We start from the raw sequence: 20,093 nt of genomic DNA on the forward strand, positions 1-20,093 counted from the left end.
ATTCTTCCACGAGGAAGCCTGATAATCCAGTGGGATTCTGTCTAGAAGCGCTGTCGAGGATCCAGGGTAACCTTACTACCTATAGTAAGTGGTCTATCGTCCCAACGAAGGAACAATTAACTTGTACCTACCAAGGTCCTAATGTACTCCAAGATCAGTCAGTAGTTAACTAGTTAACTAGTAGACTCAGTACTCCGACTCCGTATGCATGTACGAAGATGTGTGTGTATCCCCAGAAATACCGGATAGCCTCACCGCAGACAGAGTTATATACGAGTCCTATGTAGTTAGTATACGTACTAGATACGAGATGAGTTCAAATAACCAGAATCTCTTAAAGCATCTAGTCTATCGATTAATTGGCCATACTAAGAATATTATTACTGTGGAAAAGTTCGGTTTTTTTTCTCTCTTCCTAATCAACCTCCACTGTTCTCCGATCGCCACCGCTCAAGTGGGCATTGGACAAACTCCCAGACTCGGACCCAGGGAAACCCCTACGCAGGACGAACCACCGGGAGCTGGGACTCTCTGCTAAGAAATACCTTTGTCCGAGCTAAGGATCTGAGCTGCTGTTGCTGCTGCTGCTGCTGCCACGGCCACGGCCACGCTGCTCAGTGTTAGGAGGAGAGGAGCTCTTCCTGAGCGAACTAGTTGGTTGTTACTAAGAGACCGACTGGGTTTCTCCGTTTTCCCTCCCAGCGTCGACTCTCCTCCTCCTCTCTTCCTCTCATTCTTATCTTCCTTTTTTCTCGCTTCCCTCCCAGATCCTTTTTCTTTTCTTTGCCTTTTTTTTTTTTTTTGAACACCCCCTACCGTCGGGTTTACCCCGTGCTGTTCTTTTCGCCATTTCCTTCCCTCCCCCCCTTGTCTATTGACGTTTTTGGCTTCCCCTCCTCTGTCTGTGCTGTCCGACCAGCCTGGTCGTCCCCCCTCCCCCCCCTCCCTCTCTCGACGGTTTCGAAGACGTCGACAAGTTAAACCCGGTTGTCCATCGTATATTCATTCTTCGCCTTCGTTCTAGACGCTCCATGTCGTCGTAACAGCATCGCTCAGTAACACGACGTCCACAACCCTCCCCCCCGTCAGGTCAGTTACGTCCTCGAGATGCGCCATCCGATACCCCTACCTCGCTTGGAGTGATCGCCGCACAATCCATTTTTCCATCTATTCATCCATCTATATATCTGTTTGCAAACCTGACTGAGTTGCTGCAGGGCACAATGGCCGCCGCGGACGAAACGTTGGTGGCCGCCACGGCCATCCTCAAAGGTCTTGCCCGTGAAGTCCCCGGGGCCGGTTCCTCGTCTCCTCCCTTCGACTTTGTCCCGTCGATCAACGGCTACGGCCCCAAGACGATCCGCTTGCCGGGTCTTGCCTCGCCGGCCAAGGCTGCCTTTGAAAACGAACTCGAGGCCTTGATCCGCCGTGTCCACCATTTGGAGTTCCAAACTGTCAGTCTCCAACCTTTCCCCGACCACCCCCCACACCACCATCCATCTGCCGCCCGTCTGGAGGCCAGGGAGGCGGACTTCCTGTACTCCTTTGGTCTTGCTCGCTTGTCGTCAGGTCAAGTTTCTGACTCTTCTTCTTCCACCAAGCAGCAGCAAAGAATCCGCCCCAATCGCCGCCCGCGGAAGCCGCGCACCGCCACCACCTCCACCAAAGGGTCCACCGATCGCGACCCGCAAGAGGAGGACGAGCCGGAGGAAGTGGAGGACGAGGAGGAGGAGGAGGAGGAGGAGGATGATGATGAGGAGGACGATGATGACGACGAGGCGGCCGGCTCGGGCACCCGCCTAGTGCGTGAAGAAGATATCAGCTACCTGCGCAATCATGTGCAGAAGCAGGCCGAAGAGATCAGCTTCCAGAAGGACATCATCGCCCAGGTCCGTGATGAGCTACTGCAGCAGGAGGAACACACCCGTCGCGCATTGACCAAGGTCGAAAACGAGGACGTCGTCCTGCTCGAACGCGAGCTCCGCAAGCACCAACAGGCCAACGAGGCCTTCCAGAAGGCCCTGCGCGAAATCGGCGGCATCATCACCCAGGTCGCCAACGGTGATCTCTCCATGAAGGTCCAGATCCACCCGCTGGAGATGGACCCCGAAATCGCCACCTTCAAGCGCACCATCAACACCATGATGGACCAGCTCCAGGTCTTTGGAAGCGAGGTCTCCCGTGTCGCCCGAGAGGTCGGTACCGAAGGTATCCTCGGCGGCCAGGCCCAGATCACCGGCGTGCATGGCATCTGGAAGGAGTTGACGGAAAACGTCAACATCATGGCCAAGAACCTGACGGATCAGGTGCGCGAGATCGCCGCCGTCACCACCGCCGTCGCCCACGGCGACCTGAGCCAGAAGATTGAGAGTCGCGCCCAGGGTGAGATCCTTGAACTCCAGCAGACCATCAATACCATGGTGGACCAACTGCGCACCTTTGCTACCGAGGTCACGCGTGTCGCCCGCGATGTCGGCACCGAAGGTGTTCTGGGCGGGCAGGCACAGATCGATGGGGTGCAGGGCATGTGGAACGAGCTGACGGTCAACGTGAACGCCATGGCCAACAATCTAACGACCCAAGTGCGAGACATTGCCACCGTCACCAAGGGTGTGGCCAAGGGTGACCTGACCCAAAAGGTCCAGGCCACCTGCAAGGGCGAAATCCTGGAGCTGAAGAACATCATCAATTCCATGGTGGACCAACTGCGCCAATTCGCCCAGGAGGTGACCAAGATCGCCAAGGAGGTCGGCACTGACGGTGTCCTGGGCGGCCAGGCGACCGTCAACGACGTGGAGGGCACGTGGAAGGATCTGACCGAGAACGTGAACCGCATGGCCAACAATCTGACCACGCAGGTGCGAGAGATCGCCGATGTCACCACCGCCGTCGCGAAAGGTGACCTGACAAAGAAGGTCACGGCCAATGTCCAGGGTGAGATCCTGGACCTCAAGAACACCATCAATGGCATGGTGGACCGACTCAACACCTTCGCCTTTGAAGTGAGCAAGGTCGCCCGTGAAGTCGGCACGGACGGGACATTGGGTGGACAAGCTAAAGTGGACAATGTGGAGGGCAAATGGAAGGACCTCACCGACAACGTCAACACCATGGCCCAGAATCTGACGTCTCAGGTCCGAGGGATCTCCGATGTCACACAGGCCATCGCCAGGGGTGATCTGAGTAAGAAGATCAACGTGCATGCCCAGGGGGAGATCTTGACCTTGAAAGTCACCATCAACCACATGGTGGACCGTCTCGCCAAGTTCGCGACGGAGCTCAAGAAGGTCGCCCGTGATGTCGGGGTCGACGGGAAGATGGGTGGCCAGGCCAATGTGGAAGGGATCGCTGGTACCTGGAAGGAGATCACCGAGGACGTCAATACCATGGCCGAGAACCTGACCTCGCAGGTGCGCGCATTCGGCGAGATCACGGACGCTGCCACGGACGGCAACTTCACCAAGCTCATCACCGTCAACGCCTCGGGCGAGATGGACGAGCTCAAGCGGAAGATCAATAAGATGGTGTCCAACCTGCGCGACAGTATCCAACGAAACACCGCCGCCAGGGAAGCGGCCGAACTGGCGAACCGCACCAAATCCGAGTTCCTCGCCAATATGAGTCACGAAATCAGAACGCCCATGAACGGTATCATCGGAATGACCCAGCTCACCTTGGACACCGACGACCTGAAGCCGTACACTCGGGAGATGTTGAATGTGGTGCACAATCTCGCCAACAGTTTGCTCACGATCATCGACGACATCCTGGATATCTCCAAGATCGAAGCAAACCGAATGGTGATCGAGAGCATCCCATTCACCGTGCGGGGCACGATCTTCAACGCCCTCAAGACGTTAGCCGTCAAGGCCAACGAGAAGTTCCTCAGTTTGACCTACCAGGTCGATAACACGGTGCCCGACTACGTGATCGGCGATCCCTTCCGCCTGCGTCAGATCATCCTGAATCTCGTCGGCAACGCCATCAAGTTCACGGAACATGGTGAGGTCAAGCTGACCATCCGCAAATCCGAGAGGGAACAATGCGCCGCTGACGAATACGCCTTTGAATTCTCCGTGTCGGACACCGGCATCGGCATCAAGGAGGAAAAACTCGACCTGATCTTCGATACCTTCCAGCAAGCCGACGGCTCCACCACCCGCCGCTTCGGTGGCACCGGTCTCGGTCTGTCCATCTCCAAGCGGCTGGTGAACCTCATGGGTGGCGATGTATGGGTCAACTCCGTGTACGGCCATGGTAGTCAGTTCCATTTCACATGTGTCGTCAAGCTGGCGGATCAGTCGTTGAGCGTCATCAGCTCGCAGCTTCTGCCGTACAAGAACCACCGCGTGCTCTTCATCGACAAGGGCCAGAACGGGGTCGAGACGGAGGAGATCACCAACATGCTCCAGCAGCTGGAGCTGGAACCCCTGGTCGTTCATAATGAAGATCAGGTCCCCCCGCCAGAGATTCAAGACCCGTCCGGAAAGGAGTCGGGCCATGCCTACGATGTCATCATCGTAGACAGCGTGGAGACGGCCCGCATCCTGCGCACGTACGATGAATTCAAATACATCCCGATCGTCCTGCTCTGCCCCGTCGTCTCGGTGAGCCTCAAATCGGCTCTGGACCTGGGTATCAGCTCCTACATGACCACCCCCTGTCAGCCGATCGACCTCGGCAACGGCATGCTGCCCGCCCTGGAAGGTCGCTCGACGCCCATCACGACGGACCAGTCCCGCTCGTTTGACATCCTGCTGGCCGAGGACAACGACGTGAATCAGAAACTGGCCGTCAAGATCCTCGAGAAGCACAACCACAACGTCTCCGTCGTCAACAATGGCTTGGAAGCCTTCGAGGCCGTCAAGCAGCGTCGGTACGACGTCATCTTGATGGACGTCCAGATGCCCGTCATGGGCGGGTTCGAGGCCACAGGCAAGATCCGCGAGTACGAGAAGGAGAACAATCTCACCCGCACGCCCATCATCGCCCTGACGGCCCACGCCATGTTGGGCGACCGCGAAAAGTGCATCCAGGCGCAGATGGACGAGTACCTGTCAAAGCCCCTCAAGCAGAACCAGATGATGCAGACGATTCTCAAATGCGCCACGCTCGGCGGATCGCTGCTGGAAAAGAGTAAGGAATCCCGTCTGGGTAGCAGCGGCGAGATGCACTCGATGCATCTGTCTCCGGAAAGCAAAAGCCAACGGCCCGGCCTGGAGCCGCGCTCTGTCACAGCGTCGGGCTCCGTCTACCGCGGCAGTGTTGCCAGCCCGACAACAGGGGAGGATGAGGACCTTATCATGGAACGAGTATGAACCAAACACCAAGCGAGAGAGACACGCCTTTATGAAAAGAAAGAAGAACATAGAAGCTAATGAATAAAACCAATCATTAGCAGGCCTTCCTACGCTCAAACAGCACATGAAAACGGACGAGGCCGGGTTTCAAGTCTTCTCACTTTTATCATCCTTTATCCCTCCCTCCCTCTCTCTCTCTTTCCATGCCATTTTTGCCCACAACACAAAAATGGCCCGCCGAAAACCTCTGAGCGACCCCCTCCGTTCTTGACGAAAATCATCCCGCCGTGTATTTGATATTCAAATCGAACGCCATTATACCCTCGTCACATTCCCGTTTTTTTTTTTTTTTTTTTTTTTTTTTGCGTCGTCGACATTTATTCTACAACATATCGATCTCCTTTTCACCGTCTTTCAAACTGGACGAATGCCACCTGCCAGGGCCCATTATTATTATTAACATTTTTTCCCCCTTCATTTTTGCTCGTCTTTGTCTGCGATCGATCACCTATGGGTCCGATAGGTGTCTGGAGTTTGGAACCGGGGAAATACAAGGCCAGAAAGGGGATATTTCGCAAAAGGAGAGAAACAGAAAGAAGAAGAAAAACACCTGCATTCGAGAGACCGGGGTCGAGGCAAGCCATGTGCGTTATTATCCGAGGGGAGCAAGAAAGAAAGTTCTTACTTTGAACCCGTCTTCCCCTATACGTTATGTTTTCCCAACCATGTTACTCTGTACTGTATCTAATTTTCCATTATATTTTGTCACCTTGCAAGGGGGGGATTCGACCTGTTTGCTTTCTTTCCTATCTTGTCTTTTTTCATCTCTCTCTCTCTCTCCCATGGCCTAGCCAGCGATTTCGGTCGTTAAGTAAAGAAGATCTCAATATAAATGCAGTGATTGTTCATTGATATAAACCAAGTAAACCAAGGAAGTAAATACTATAGATCTAACTATATATTGCTTCTAGCAATGAAATCAAACAGCAAACACACGCCGGAGAACCTCTCCATCCGGAGCTCTAGTATCAATCATCCCAGGGGTTTCATTGCGTTTAGCTAGAATGTTGTCCCGAGGAACAACAGGTCCAGGTCCAGGTCCAGGTCCAGGTCCAGCGGTAGGCAGCACAGGCGACGGACTACCGGCCGGCACGGTTGGGACAGCGGTGGTGCCTGGGGTCAGTGTCGGAACTGAGTGGCTTACGCTGGGACTGACGCCCGGACTGAAGCTGACGCTGGCGGTGGCGTTGCGGCTTGGAAATGGGAAGGGAGGCGCCGGGGACGGGGACGATGTCGGTGAGATATGTGGCGAGGAGATGACGGGAGGAGGTGGAGGTGAAGGGGCAGGAGGTGCTGCTGCTGGGGGTGCCGGTGGCGGTGCAGGACAGAAGGTCTCGGTGACGGTGATGGCCGGGGGCACGATTGACTGAACAACACTGTGCGTCACTGTGGTGGTGGATATCGACGTCGCTACCGAGGTGACGGTGAGGGTGGGCACGCAGATGGCAGGTATGCAGGCTGCTGGAGGCGCAGCTACAGCTGCGCAGGTCGCGATTTCAGTCGTCGTCACCACCACGGGGTTAAAGGTGAAGGTGAAAGATGTCGTGGGGACAACAGTGGTGGAGGGTGGAGGCGAAGGAGTCACAATGGGGTGACTGGTGGGAGAAGCGGTTGGTATGACGGGCGAAGAAGGTGAAGGAAATGGAGACGGAGGTGGAGGAGCAATGACTGAGTCGAGCAGGGTGAACCATGCCCCTAGGAAGATTAAAAGCATGTTGGTACTAGCAGGATGCATTTGTTTCCCTTGATGAACTTTTCTAGCTTTTCCTGGTTTTTTGGGCTGCTCTTATTTTTTTTAACAAGAGGAAGACAAGGCCTCGCGCTCAACCGCCCAGGCCGGTTATATGTATCTAGTCAGCGGTAGGCAGATCATGATGAACTGGTAATGTCATCGTGTGGCTACAATCGTGTCCCTCCTCCTCCTCTTGGAACACATCGGAGCTCTTCGACCACGGAATGGTAGAATAAGCGACGGTACACGCCATCACAGTGATGAGCAGTTCCCTCGACTTTCGGAAGTGAACGGAGGTTGCCTCAAAAATGCCCTCGTAAGATCGTATTTCAACTGTGAATTATATAGTATGTCAAGTAGTATACATAGCCAGCGGTGGTGATACAGGTATCCAAGCCAGGTTTGCCCACACGGGACTGATGCTGCATTGCTGCGTTAATCGGTTTATCCCAAAAAAGAAAAAGAAAAGAAAAGAAAAATGTCGTTCTATTCCCCCAAAAGGCCAAAGCGCCGAATCCATGATTTTTGATCGTAAGAGAATTAATTTCCGAAAGGATTATATTATTTCAACGGGGAGTTAGGTCATCACGACGTTGCCTTTGCGGCTTGGATGCCTTAGTATATTGCCAAGGGTTGACGCCAGCCGACGTGTAGAATCTTCACGGCAATAACACAGGCGAGGCCGACGGCATAGCAGCATGTGGTGAATGTAATGAGGCCCCAGTATTCTCCATTGCAGCGTGAGAGGATTTCCCCTGCAATAGGCATACCGGTCAAAGTACTGAAACCATATGGACTTGTCAGCTTTCACGACTCCTTGGAAGATTGAATGAGAGATCCTACTTACCCCAAGCTAACAATTGTGTACCCGGTAGCGTAATATCGGCCATAATGTTCAGTCTTGCAAAGTTGCCCAATACATACCGGCGTAAGACTGATGTTGCTGCCACTTGCGAAGCCAAATACAACACAATAAACGACCAGAAGAGGCAAGTTGTTCCCCGCGAGGAGCCATAAGCAGGCGTTGCACACGAGACACAGGGCGACGGTGACGATCAGGGCATTGAATCGACCGAAAACGTCGGCGAAGTAGCCCGGAAGGGCTCGTCCAAAAATCGAGCCAGCATTCAGGACGGCGAGTATCTGATAAGAGAGTTGGGTGGAGACCCCATGTGCCAATGCATATGATGAGATATAACTGATGGGGATAAACAATCCCCATTCGATGAAGTACATGCCAATGGCGGTGAGGGCGAACTTGGGGTCTCTCAGGATGCGAAAATCGGGCAACATATTCTCTCTCGATATAGGTTTCTTGGGCAGACGAGATCTAATCAGCAGGCAGGCGATTGCTAGGGACAATAGGCACATCAGAGCTATAACCCGAGTGGCCCAAGCCCATCCCACTCGCGGAAAGAGGCTCTGCAAAGTCAAGGGAAACACAACACCGCCGAACGAGCCTCCAGTAGCAGCGATTCCCGTTGCGATGCCACGCTTCTCGTAGAACCAGTGACCAACCGCTGATATGGCCGGGGTGAAAATCAGAGAGATGCCTATTCCTCCCACCACGCCAATCGCGACCATAAAGTGCCAGTATTGAGTGCTGAACCCCATCGCAATCATTGCGACCACCATGAGAACCGAGCCGGCCAAAATCAGCATCCGAGGACCTCTCGCGTCGAAAACCGGACCGACCTGCAGTCCGCAGAAGAATGACAGGCAGGCGAACACGCCAAAGATCCAGCCCGTGCTCCCCGAGCTGTAGTCCTTTAGCTGGTGGTTCTCCAGGTACGCTTGGAACGTACCGATGGTGTTGATCAGCCCCAGCGACCCAAACAGTCCCATGAAGCTCCCAAAGACCACCAGCCATGCTTGTAGACCGCCCTCCGGGTAGGTGTTGCCATCAGCATCGGTCGTCACCCGGCTGACTATTGAGTTGGCGTTCACCGCTTGGTCTGCATGGGCAGTCGTGTGAGACGAGGAGTGGCGCAGGGTCTCTTCTGAAGAGATCATCAGGTCCTGATGGGCGGCAGTATTGCAAACAGAGGTCTCTGAAGCCGCAGTCAATCGTTTTTCCACATCAACGCTATTGATGCCTTGATCATTCGTCGAACAGACCTCTTGCTGCCTATCGATATGATCTGACGGCGCCATCGAGACCTCCCCCGCAACCTGTGGGACGCTATTCATTTCTACCCTCTAGAATCAGTAGCAACGACCGACTAAATTCCACAGCAGGAGGGAGAGCGAGAGCGAGAGAGAGCTGGAGACTGAGAGAATGAGAGGGAAAGAAGAGATCCAGCGGCGAGGAAGCAGCGTCTGACCTGCCTTCCTTCCCTTTTTTTTTCCCCGTCGGCTTATCCATCGCCGCTTCCGCTTTTTGGTGCAATTTTCTTTTTCTTGGACAGCGCTAGCAAGTATCGGGAAGGCGAACTCGAAGGATAAGTCATATCCGACAGCTTCGCTCTTTATTTTGTTGACACTTGTTGTACCGTACTCCGTACACAGTCGATGTGAGGCTGCGATCTAATAGTTATAGAAACTTCGATCCCAAACCCCGGTCATTTTCTTATCAGCGCACCCACAGCACCCACCACCCCCCCGGTCGAAAGTTACATCTGGGTGGAGAGAGCATTGAGTAATGGCCATCACTCCATAATAGGGTATCCCGGACATGAGCATACAGAGGAGACGTCAGCAAGGCAGGAATCAGCAACAAAGCCCTTGTGAGCGACGCAGTTGGGGCCTCGTGGTGCAATCATAGGAATTCTGATATTGGCAGAAAAAAGCGTCACTCTTGTTGATATCCAAACATGGTAGGCGGTATGCATTTCTCTGCATTGGATTTCGGGCCAGAGGGAAGAGAACTAATGATGATTGTGCATTAGAGCCTTACCAGAGGAATTACCGGCTTAGAGCGGAGTAGATTTTAGATATTGGATAATGGTTATGGCTATAGATGCCTAATGAATCAATGAGATCCATGTTTGCAACCCAAATGACGGCATAGTCTTACTACCCTAGTTATATAGTTATTTATGTAGTACACGCGAGGTGGCTGTCGATCTCTCAGGCAAGGGACTGTACTCCGTACTACATAGAGAATAGGACGCCTACACGTTCTTGTGACACTCACAGACCAATAGATATAGAAACACTGTTAACTATTTAATTCTCCGAGGTTGTAGCAGCACAGAGAACTCCGTACGGGCTGAGGAATGTTAAATTTAATGATGTTGCCTACCTAGTGATAAGCTTGCCCGAGAACCCTTGCCCGACCCAAGGACGCTCCATCCCACCCTTGCACTATCCACCATTATCCACTGGCTCAACCTTCGGACTCCATAGGCCTCCGGTGATCGTCGGATGTTCTCCGTGTCGATAAACGATTGATGTCTGGTGATAATTTGCTAGTGCTCTCTCTGCACATGCTTCCTAGCCGGGACAGACGGTAGCGGAGACTGGGTTGCCCGATAATTGGCCTTGTTCTAAGCGATTCAATCATGACGATGGAGTGTCTGGCCTGGAGACAGGTACAGTCCAGGCTGTGATAGGCACCTGGGTAAGTAGCTACCACCCCACTGCATACCAGATGCGACGGAGCTCCGGGGGAAGTGGAAGGAGACCTCGGCACTATTAATTGAAGCTGCATTCCCTCCCTAGCAGCGACAAGCTTTCCTCGCCTCGAACTCTGCTTCTCACCCCCTCTCCGGTACTCCCTGCTTGATTGGAAAGGATTACACGGCTACGATGCAGCTTCGATCGCTTCTGCCAACGGCCGTCTTGGCCTCGTCCCTGCTGGTGGACGGGGTAGCTGGTCGAAAGTTTAACGAAAGACACCTCGAATTGATGGAGACCAGGGCAAATAGGATGATGACCTCCTTTGAGCGTCGCACAAGCAATGACAGTGACACTGTCTTTCGCTTCATGACCGATGAGACTGAGCGTGAGTTCCATAATATGTACCCATCAACGACTATCCGGGACTGGAGTCGCTGACGGAGAGTTTTAATCTGCAGCGTATCTCGTCGAGAGCTTACCCGATGTACATTTCGATCTGGGAGAGATGTACTCGGGCTCTATTCCGATCGACAAGGGCAACGACTCGAGGAGTCTGTTCTTCGTCTTCCAGACAAAACTTGGTGAACCGGTCGACGAGGTTACCATCTGGCTTAACGGTGGCCCGGGTTGCAGTTCCCTCGAAGGCTTCTTCCAAGAGAACGGTAGATTCCTCTGGCAGCCTGGAACGTTTTTACCCGTTGAGAATCCTTATTCTTGGGTGAATCTCACCAATGTGCTTTGGTAAGTTGTATATTCCCTTTCTCCACCCGTCCCCCAAAACAATGAAAAAAGAAGAAAAGAAAAGCATCACTCATTCGCTACAAATAGGGTCGATCAGCCTGTCGGAACCGGCTTTGCCCTTGGTACTCCTACTGCCGACTCTGAGGAGGAAATCGCGGAAGACTTTGTCAAGTTTTTCAAGAACTTTGAAGAACTCTTCGGAATCAAGAATTTCAAGATTTACGTGACCGGCGAGAGCTATGCGGGGAGATACGTGCCGTACATTTCGGCCGCGTTTTTGGATCAAAATGACACGGAGTATTTTGACTTGACTGGTAACTCTCTTGCCGTATCAGAAACCCCCATTCGAAGCCCAACGCTGACTCGTGGAACACAGGAGCCTTGACGTACGACCCCTGTATTGGTCAATGGGACTGGGTCCAAGAGGAGGCGCCTGCCGTGCCATTTGTCTTGGAGAACACCAACATGTTCAACTTCAACGAGACCTTCCTGGCAGAGCTGGAGGCGCTGCACGAATCCTGCGGCTACAAGGAGTTCATTGATGAATACCTTGTCTTCCCAGCCTCTGGTGTCCAGCCCCCCAAATTCATGAACTGGACCGCTGACGCCGACTGCGACGTCTACGACACGATTCTCGATGAGGCCTTGGAAATCAACCCATGCTTTGACTTGTACTCGGCGAATGTCGCGTGCCCTCTTCTGTGGGATGTGCTCGGATTCCCTGGCTCGCTACTATACTCACCTGCCGGCGCCAGCATCTACTTCGACCGGGACGACGTCAAGAAGGCCATGCACGCCCCGAACGTTACGTGGGCGGAATGCACCGGGGAAGACGTCTTCACCGGCGGCGATGCCGGCCCAGAGCAAGTGGGCGACATCTCGGCGAATCCGATCGAACACGTTCTCCCGCAGGTGATTGAACGGACCAACCGCGTCCTGATCGCCAACGGAGACTACGACTTCTCCGTCCTCACCCTTGGCACCCTGCTGTCTATCCAGAACATGACCTGGAACGGCAAGCTGGGTTTCCAGCAGCAGCCGAACAAGTCCATCGTTATTGATCTCCCGGATCTACAGTACGCAGAGGTCCTGGCAGAGAACGGCCTTTCCAGTTTGGCTGGCGGCCAGGGCGGCATGGGCATCCAACACTACGAGCGCGGCCTGATGTGGGCGGAAACCTTCCAGAGCGGCCACATGGAGCCTCAGTACCAACCGCGAGTGTCCTACCGCCACCTGGAGTGGCTCCTGGGCCGCATCGACGAACTATGAAGGGTGGGGGGTCCTCGTGATGTTGAAGTATAGCGAGAAACGCTCATTATGGATGGAGACATGCTCAATACTCATTTTAAATAGAGGCATGAGAACACTCATTATGGATAGAGGCATGACTGGAATGACTTGATGTACATATCTACATAGCCACAGGCACAGCAAGTATCACCGAGATTTGAATGCTTGACGATCACCAAGTAATTTATGTCTATGGAGATATGCAGAATTAAATTGCTGAATGACGTTGGACGTTGAAGATGCTTTTTGTGCTTGACCCAATTAGGGATAGTATGTAACCATGAGCCTGTAATATTCGTAAATTACAGAGCCATGTGGATTTTTTCATTGGTCAAAGCATGTATTACTTTGTCACAGCCTGATGATCTCCCGCTATGCCTAAACCAGCCCTTGGCAGGGAATATCGTTCCTTCCTGAGGTATCCCTCACAGATGCGGCTGCAACCTCAAGTTACGCTGTAAGTGTACAGTCTTCGAGTTTGTCTATTAGGTAGGTTGGATGCCCTTCGGAGGTACTATATACCCAACTGCTCTATTCGGCTAACGGTTGTTCTGCAAGCAGGTAAAGTGTGGCTACACAGGACTCGCCCATGGAATCCCCTCGCTGACGATGGTGGAGCGCCGCCGAACTTTCTGTCTTCACATACAGTCTGGGGCAAAAAAAAAGAAGAAAGGAAAGGGGAAAGGAAGGACAAGCCCCGCACTTTCTCTCTGTACGACCGTCGACTCGCCACCAGGAATGTCGACAATTGGACAAATGGATGGCGGGTTGGCCAGTAAGAATGCTCTCTTCTAGCAGAGGGGGAGGAAACAGGAATAAAGACACTCTGCTCTCCCTGAAGAAAGCATAGAGAAGACATCCACTATGTGCTTACTCTTGTCTCTTGATATAATCTTTGGATCACTACAAACTATTTTTTGTCCTTCCTGGGTTGAGAGACTGCCTACATCAGGGACCTATATTTCTGTGTACTGACCATTGATACTACTGAAGAAGTATTATTTTCTGCTAGTTTTCATGATAACCTTGCTTTTCTCTCCCTCTGCCTGTCTCTTGTTGAAATACCTCTTTTATACACTCATCTCAGCTCTCCCGGAAGCATCTGCATAGTAGTCGGCAGCACTGTACTTGACTCAACAACTCGACACGGTACGACAGTAGGCCACCCGATAGCGACTGATTCCCATGCACCATGCCGTTCAATCCATTCAAGAGTCACGATCGCAGTGATTTCCCCGGCGTCGTGGTGCCCATCACCAGCTTCCCTGCGCACCGACCTCACTCCCCGGCTCATGCCCACACAGGCTCTGACAGTGAGAAAAAGAGTACCGACGACGCCAGGAGCGAGGCAGCTGCCTCGCTGCCAGAGTGCGGCCAGATGCTCTCCGTAAAGGCTCTGCGTGCCGAGGTCGAGTCGGACATTGCTACCTCGGGGCATGACTCTGCCTATGATCGTACGTTCGTTCGGGTCATCCATCCATGGGTGTCTAATTGATCTTTCAATCAAGTCATATAGCCAGCTAACTTAAATCGTTGTAGGTAAAGCAAAGGTGATCAACCGGGCGATCCAGGACATCGGAATGGGTCGGTATCAGTGGGAGCTGTTTGTCCTCTGTGGATTTGGATGGCTGGCAGATAAGTAAGCCCGATCAAGAATTTCAGTTTTCATAGAATCAAAGAGAGCGAGGGATCCATGACTGTATCTGATATAAAACCCAGTCTATGGCTGCAGGGAGTCGCCTTGACCCTCCCCCAGCTCGAACTCGAGTTCGGCGTGTCGGAGTCGCGCGTCCGATTCACCACCTGCGCCCTCTTCCTCGGTCTGTGCTTGGGGGCTTCGTTTTGGGGCACTGCTTCGGACATTATCGGTCGTCGCTTGGCCTTCAACATGACCCTGTTCATCTGTGGAACATTTGGTCTGGCGGCGGGGGGCAGTCCAACATGGATCGGGTGCGTTTTTTCTCTTCTTTTCTCCTTTGCTTTTCCCTAGAGAAAATGGTGAAAGTTGATCCTGCTATACCAAGGAAGCTAACCGTTACAGAGTCTGCGCCCTGTTCTCCTGTATGGGTCTTGGAGTCGGTGGGAATCTTCCAGTGGATGGAGCGCTTTTCCTGGAATTTCTCCCCTTTGCTTCGGGCAATCTTCTGACTATGCTGAGTGTGTGGTGGCCTGTTGGCCAGCTCATAGCAAGGTCAGTATACCAGCGGAGCAACCTCACTCTGTGTTGAGCATTGATCTAATGGAATTCTCTCTAGTCTTCTCGCCTGGGCCTATATCCCCAACTACACATGTGCCAGCAACCTTCCCTCCTGCCACAAGGTGGCTGCGGGAGTCGCCTGCTGTAGCAAGCAGGACAACATGGGCTGGCGGTACCTGGTCTTGACGCTCGGCGCGCTGACCTTCACCATGTTTCTATGCCGCTTCGTCCTCTTCCACCTGTACGAGTCGCCCAAGTTCCTGCTCTCTCGCGGCCGGCAGGATGAGGCTGTTGCGGCCGTGCACGGCATTGCGTACAAGAACAAAGCCACTACGTGGTTGACGGTCAACATCCTCAACGAGATCGGTGGATATCCCGAGGAGACGCCGAACCAGACGCTGTCCACCATGCAGATCGTCCGGCGGTCGGTGTCCAAGTTCTCCTTTGAGCGTGTCGGACCTCTCTTTGCCACGAAACGACTCGGGTTTACCAGTACGTATAGCCACGAACTGACAGGTAACATACATTGGAGCCGTATAGTTGGTACTGACAGAAATAGCCATCCTTCTCTGGTTCTGCTGGGCGACCATCGGAATGGGCTACCCGCTCTTCAATGCCTTCCTGCCCCAATATTTGAGCAAATCCGGCAACGGAGGCACGACGTCGACCTACATTGTCTACCGCAACTACGCCATCACCTCGGTCGTGGGCCTCCCCGGATCCATCCTGGCCTGTTTTCTCGTCGACATGCGCTACCTCGGCCGGAAGGGGACCATGGCCATCGCCACGCTGATCACGGGAATCATACTCTTCTGTTTCACGGCCTCCACCAACTCCAACACCCAGCTCGTCTGTTCCTCGCTCGAGGCCTTCTTCCAGAATATCATGTACGGCGTCCTCTACGCATACACCCCCGAGGTCTTCCCCGCCCCCAACAGGGGCACCGGCACAGGCATCGCCAGCTGTCTCAATCGCATCACTGGCCTGTGTGCGCCCCTCGTCGCCATCTACGGCGCCAATGCAAATCCCAATGCGCCCATCTATGCTTCGGGGGGTTTGATTCTTGCGGCCTTTGTCGCCATGTGTCTTCTCCCGATTGAGACCAGGGGCAAGCAAACTTTGTGATAGCCCTTGACTATATACTGGGTTGAGCTAGTCAATACTATAACTTTCTTATATTGTAGTTGGTCGTTTACCTAGTTCTTAACAGTTTACCATCATTTTCAACTAGCTTGGTCCTCATAATCAAGTACAAGTGTATGCGTTATTCATATATCTAATCATAAGCATATACATCACGCCATGCTAGCCAAGAGAAGAAGGGGAAAAAAAAAGAACAAGAGGAAATAATGGGGGGACTAAAAAAGACAAGGTTTCAAGCAATCTGCCGCCGCCCCCGCCGCCCCAGCAACGTGGCATTGTCCAGACTCAGCTCGAAGGGTTGTCGCGAATTCCGAGCGATGCTCTCCCGTGCTGCCTGGGCGACAGTGGCGCTGTGCTGACCGTATCCCTGCTGTGGCTGCTGGTGACCCTGCCGCACGGGCTGCCGGCCACGTTCGGCGGCGCGGGCCTGCGCCGCGTGGCTGGCGGTCGTGCCGAGGTTTGTCGAGCGCAGTTTGGCTTCCATGGCGGCCACGTCGGAGGCCTGCTGTGAGGACTTGGGGATTTTGGACGGCGGGTTGGTGCCGTTCTCCGAGGTGACAGTGCCAGTGCCGGTGCCGGTGCCGGTGTTGGCGGCAGGCACATCCTCGTAGCCGTACGCCAGATCTTCGTCGTCATCGTAGTCTTCGTTGAGCGGGTTAAGCCCAGACCGGAATCCAGTCGTTGGGTTCCCGCCCCGGTATCCCTGGCGGAAGTTTTTGCGTCGCTTGCCTTCCTCTTCCTGGCGGTGAACGGCATATCCGACGTCGAAAACCTCGCGCAGGTTGATCGCGCCCGGCGAGCGGAAGTCCATACGGCGCTCCGCAGCTGAGGTCTGGTCGATTAGTCGCGCGCTGGCCGGTTGATACTGCACCTGGTTGGCCGTCGCGGCGTTGAACATAGATCCGCCTGCCGCCGCGGCGACTTGCTCTTGGTGTGCGGCCGTGGCCAAAGAGCCTGTTGGTGGGGCGTCAGCGGCCGGTTCGGTCTCTTCGGCCGATTCCCGGATCCACGGGTGATTTAAAAACTCCTTGATGGTGTATCGTTTGTCTGGGTTGACGGTGAGCAGGTGCGATATGAGATCCTGGGCCGACTTGGAGATGTCGTCCCACCAAGGAGACAGGAACGTGTACTGGCCGCGGGCGACCTTCTCGGTCAGGATCTGGATGCTTTCGTCGTAGAAGGGCGGGAAACCGCAAAGGAGCGTGTAGAGGACGCATCCAAGCGCCCACATGTCGACGCTCTTCGAGTATCGCTCGTCCTTGACGATCTCCGGTGCGGTGTATCCGACGGTGCCACACGGCGTCATTGTCTGGCTATCCCAGATCACCTTGGACAGGCCAAAATCGGCAATCTTGATGGTGCCGATCCCACCGGCACCAACGCCTGGAACAAACTCGCCTTCGTCCACTTTGTCCTCGTCACCCGGTTGGTGAGTTTGAGGACCCTTGCTGGGGATGAAGGGGGCGGGATAGAAGAGAAGATTCTCAGGTTTGATATCTCTGCATATAAAATCAGAAAATAGCCATATAATAACAGCAAGTAAGGCCATACCGATGCACAACTCCAGATGTCTCATGCAGATACTCAATTGCCTTCGCCACCTGGATGATGACGTGACGGCTGAGATCTTCGCTGAAGTAGGTCAACCGCACAATCTGGTGGAAGAGCTCGCCACCGGGGCACAGCTCGAGAATAATGTAGTAGTATTGGCGGGACTCGGAGAAATCGATGAGTTTGACGATATTGGGGTGGTCCAATTGACGCATGATCTGCACCTCCTTGAGGATATTGGCTCGCTGCAACACACACGTTAGTCCTCTGTCTTTTTTTTTTTCTGCAATAGTCAAAACAAATAAGAATCTTTCGCTATGAAGGCTCAGATCATGGATGGATTGGAGAGGTTCTGCCCACCTCGGTGGCCTTTGGCGCATTCCGAAACTCTGGGTGAACACGGACATCGGACTAGAGAAATCCCCATAGGGAGTACGTCGGCAAACATCACAAGAGAGGAGAGAAGAAGAGAGAAATCGCGCAAAATAGATCGGCAACACATATCAAAGCGGGCACGCATGGGCAGGATGTGAAAGCATCTCGGAGAGAAGGCATGTTCAAGACGAGAGAGAAAGGTACCCTACCTGATTGCTGTTCATCTCAAACTTGCGAACGACTTTGATGGCGACTTCTTCGTACTGGCCAGTACTATCACGGGCCCGATAGACGTTGCTGAAGGCACCATCGCCCATCTTCTCGACCAGAATCCAACGTTCCAACCCAGGATATTTGGGCATCTTGGACGCCCGTTTCCTCTCCTCAGCGACGATCTCGGCGATCTCGGCCTCGCGAGCCTTACGGGTCTGAGCATCGGCGCTCTTCTGGACTACCGGCGACTGACCATTGCCATGGCGGCCCTCGATGGCATCGAGATTGCCCACCGCGGCGGGGTATTGCCCCTGCGGCTGCGGCTGCGGCTGGGCATGGATGGCGGACACGTTGGTTGTCGGTTCGGCATGCGGCGTCACCAGGCGCGCCTGCTTCCCATGACGGATGAAATTCTTGAGATTCTGAATCGTGCTCATTATGTAAAGTCGGGGAAAATTAAATTATAAATGCGAGTGTGAGAACAAACCCCCCCGTCTCAGGAGGAAAAAGAGGTCAAATCGGTCTACCCCGCCAAAAGGCAGAGGGACAGCGGAACGGCCGGAAACACAACAGAGACAGGGCGAGAAGGAGGCAGGGGTGCTGGCAGACGAAAGCCGATGGACGGTCGCTTCGAATCTTTTCTATCGAGAAACGGAAAACGGAGGAGTTTTGAGTGGTGGACAAGGGAGAAAGGGCAAAGACGAAGGGAATGAGGTCAGGGCGGGAGGGAGCCAAGTGGGCGCCTATGACAGCATGCGATCTTCGACCCGCGATGTCATCAAGTCTCTCCGCAGAGGCTGCTGCTGTTCAAGCTGCGAAGGTGAGTTCTATGTCTATTGTTTTTTATTTATCTGATTGAGAATGCTGTCTATTTCCAACCTTCCTGATACTGACTCAACATACCAGGAAGGGCATTTTGTGCTCCCTCGATCCCCCCCCCGTCGGTCCGCTTGCCTCTCATCCACGGTCGAAAAAGCTCTGTCGTCACTCCGCCACCGACGATCCACAGAGCTCGTTTGTTATCATTGAACTTATTAATTAGTCGAAGTTGGTGACATAATCGAGTTCTCGTATCCTGTTACCGGGGAGGCAGAACAGGTGTTCAACCAGAGGTACACCCTTCTGTGGGGATGATACCAAGCAGAGATAATAACATAGCTACACATGGGATAATATAATCGGCTTGACGTGTGGGAAGGAGGAGTATGGTGAGGGCCGAACCGGGGCCAGGGTAATGCACTCTCGATACCTTCCTACCAAAAGGCTTGTGTGCCGATCTGACTGGAATGCTAATAATGGCTGACCAAGACAAACAGCAATCAGTCGTCCGCAATTCGAGTGCCAGTTGAAAAGACTAGGTGTATTGGATAGCTACGGAGGATGAAATTCCTTGGATATCAATATGGTTTATAATAGGGCTGGTGTTGTGCTAAGCATTGCTTCGTTGCAGTGCTGATCGACATCCCTTCTCCGCTCACAAAAGACATTCCTGTACGGAGCAGATCCGGACAGTCTACTACTCCGTGCACACAACCGACTCCTCTCTGGCCATGAGTACAGAGTATAGGGCTACTGAGTGTATGCTTGCCGAGCTCGCCTCATCCCAAGATCAATTGCTGTCTGATCTGACGTCGTCTTTCGTCATCCTCCGTCATCTCCACCATGGTGATATCCTTTTCTAATAATCACTCGTACGGAGTGATACCATAGCAGTCCCTGTATGGAGTACTCTATACTGACGTTCTAGGCGAATTGCATTGATAAAGTGTCTGATTTATTTTGATTGATCCCCCTAGCTTGCATGATGCGTCAGAGATGCGTGGGCCTCAAGAGCACCAGTTGTCGCAGTAAAAGATTAGTATACTGGACTCCATCAGAACCACGCTATTTTATTCTATTAATACCATCGTAAATTCTAAAATGAGGAACC

General features: G+C 53.3%; 8 protein-coding genes across 8 annotated transcripts; 3 read left to right on the plus strand and 5 right to left on the minus strand.

Annotated features, from left to right (window-relative positions):
* The first annotated feature begins 790 nt into the window (after nt 1-790).
* Nucleotides 791-5,490, plus strand: ASPZODRAFT_131913 (hypothetical protein). The gene is made up of 3 exons (XM_022722874.1): nt 791-1,089; nt 1,218-1,454; nt 1,605-5,490. Exons 2-3 carry the CDS (start codon nt 1,224-1,226, stop codon nt 5,316-5,318), a joined length of 3,945 nt encoding a protein of 1,314 aa, XP_022581505.1. The 5' UTR covers nt 791-1,089; nt 1,218-1,223; the 3' UTR covers nt 5,319-5,490.
* Nucleotides 5,491-5,637: 147 nt separating this feature from the next.
* Nucleotides 5,638-6,200, minus strand: ASPZODRAFT_131914 (hypothetical protein). The gene has a single exon (XM_022722875.1). It carries the CDS (start codon nt 5,942-5,944, stop codon nt 5,705-5,707), a length of 240 nt encoding a protein of 79 aa, XP_022581506.1. The 5' UTR covers nt 5,945-6,200; the 3' UTR covers nt 5,638-5,704.
* A 79-nt stretch (nt 6,201-6,279) lies between these two features.
* ASPZODRAFT_2128072 (hypothetical protein) lies at nt 6,280-7,315 on the minus strand (the record flags this gene model as incomplete). Its single annotated transcript, XM_022727822.1, has 1 exon — nt 6,280-7,315. The coding sequence occupies exon 1, from the start codon at nt 7,093-7,095 to the stop codon at nt 6,280-6,282; it is 816 nt and encodes a 271-aa protein (XP_022581507.1). The 5' UTR covers nt 7,096-7,315.
* A 392-nt stretch (nt 7,316-7,707) lies between these two features.
* ASPZODRAFT_65198 (hypothetical protein) lies at nt 7,708-9,105 on the minus strand (the record flags this gene model as incomplete). The annotated part of the gene is made up of 2 exons (XM_022729285.1): nt 7,708-7,873; nt 7,940-9,105. The coding sequence occupies 2 exons, from the start codon at nt 9,103-9,105 to the stop codon at nt 7,708-7,710; spliced, it is 1,332 nt and encodes a 443-aa protein (XP_022581508.1).
* Nucleotides 9,106-10,375: 1,270 nt separating this feature from the next.
* Nucleotides 10,376-12,810, plus strand: ASPZODRAFT_131918 (hypothetical protein). The gene is made up of 4 exons (XM_022722876.1): nt 10,376-11,038; nt 11,112-11,394; nt 11,482-11,708; nt 11,771-12,810. The coding sequence occupies exons 1-4, from the start codon at nt 10,843-10,845 to the stop codon at nt 12,661-12,663; spliced, it is 1,599 nt and encodes a 532-aa protein (XP_022581509.1). The 5' UTR covers nt 10,376-10,842; the 3' UTR covers nt 12,664-12,810.
* Nucleotides 12,811-13,485: 675 nt separating this feature from the next.
* Nucleotides 13,486-16,034, plus strand: ASPZODRAFT_131919 (hypothetical protein). Its single transcript, XM_022722877.1, has 6 exons — nt 13,486-14,138; nt 14,224-14,323; nt 14,404-14,634; nt 14,726-14,875; nt 14,940-15,373; nt 15,441-16,034. Exons 1-6 carry the CDS (start codon nt 13,877-13,879, stop codon nt 16,004-16,006), a joined length of 1,743 nt encoding a protein of 580 aa, XP_022581510.1. The 5' UTR covers nt 13,486-13,876; the 3' UTR covers nt 16,007-16,034.
* A 131-nt stretch (nt 16,035-16,165) lies between these two features.
* On the minus strand, nt 16,166-17,822 carry ASPZODRAFT_131922 (hypothetical protein). Its single transcript, XM_022722878.1, has 2 exons — nt 17,576-17,822; nt 16,166-17,523 (listed from the first exon to the last, which is right to left on the minus strand). The coding sequence occupies exons 1-2, from the start codon at nt 17,788-17,790 to the stop codon at nt 16,257-16,259; spliced, it is 1,482 nt and encodes a 493-aa protein (XP_022581511.1). The 5' UTR covers nt 17,791-17,822; the 3' UTR covers nt 16,166-16,256.
* On the minus strand, nt 17,787-18,812 carry ASPZODRAFT_1870825 (hypothetical protein). Its single transcript, XM_022727279.1, has 2 exons — nt 17,981-18,812; nt 17,787-17,820 (listed from the first exon to the last, which is right to left on the minus strand). The coding sequence occupies exon 1, from the start codon at nt 18,598-18,600 to the stop codon at nt 18,133-18,135; it is 468 nt and encodes a 155-aa protein (XP_022581512.1). The 5' UTR covers nt 18,601-18,812; the 3' UTR covers nt 17,787-17,820; nt 17,981-18,132.
* Nucleotides 18,813-20,093: the final 1,281 nt, after the last annotated feature.

The sequence above is a fragment of the Penicilliopsis zonata genome (genome assembly GCF_001890105.1).
Source record: "Penicilliopsis zonata CBS 506.65 unplaced genomic scaffold ASPZOscaffold_6, whole genome shotgun sequence".
Taxonomy (NCBI): domain Eukaryota; kingdom Fungi; phylum Ascomycota; class Eurotiomycetes; order Eurotiales; family Aspergillaceae; genus Penicilliopsis; species Penicilliopsis zonata.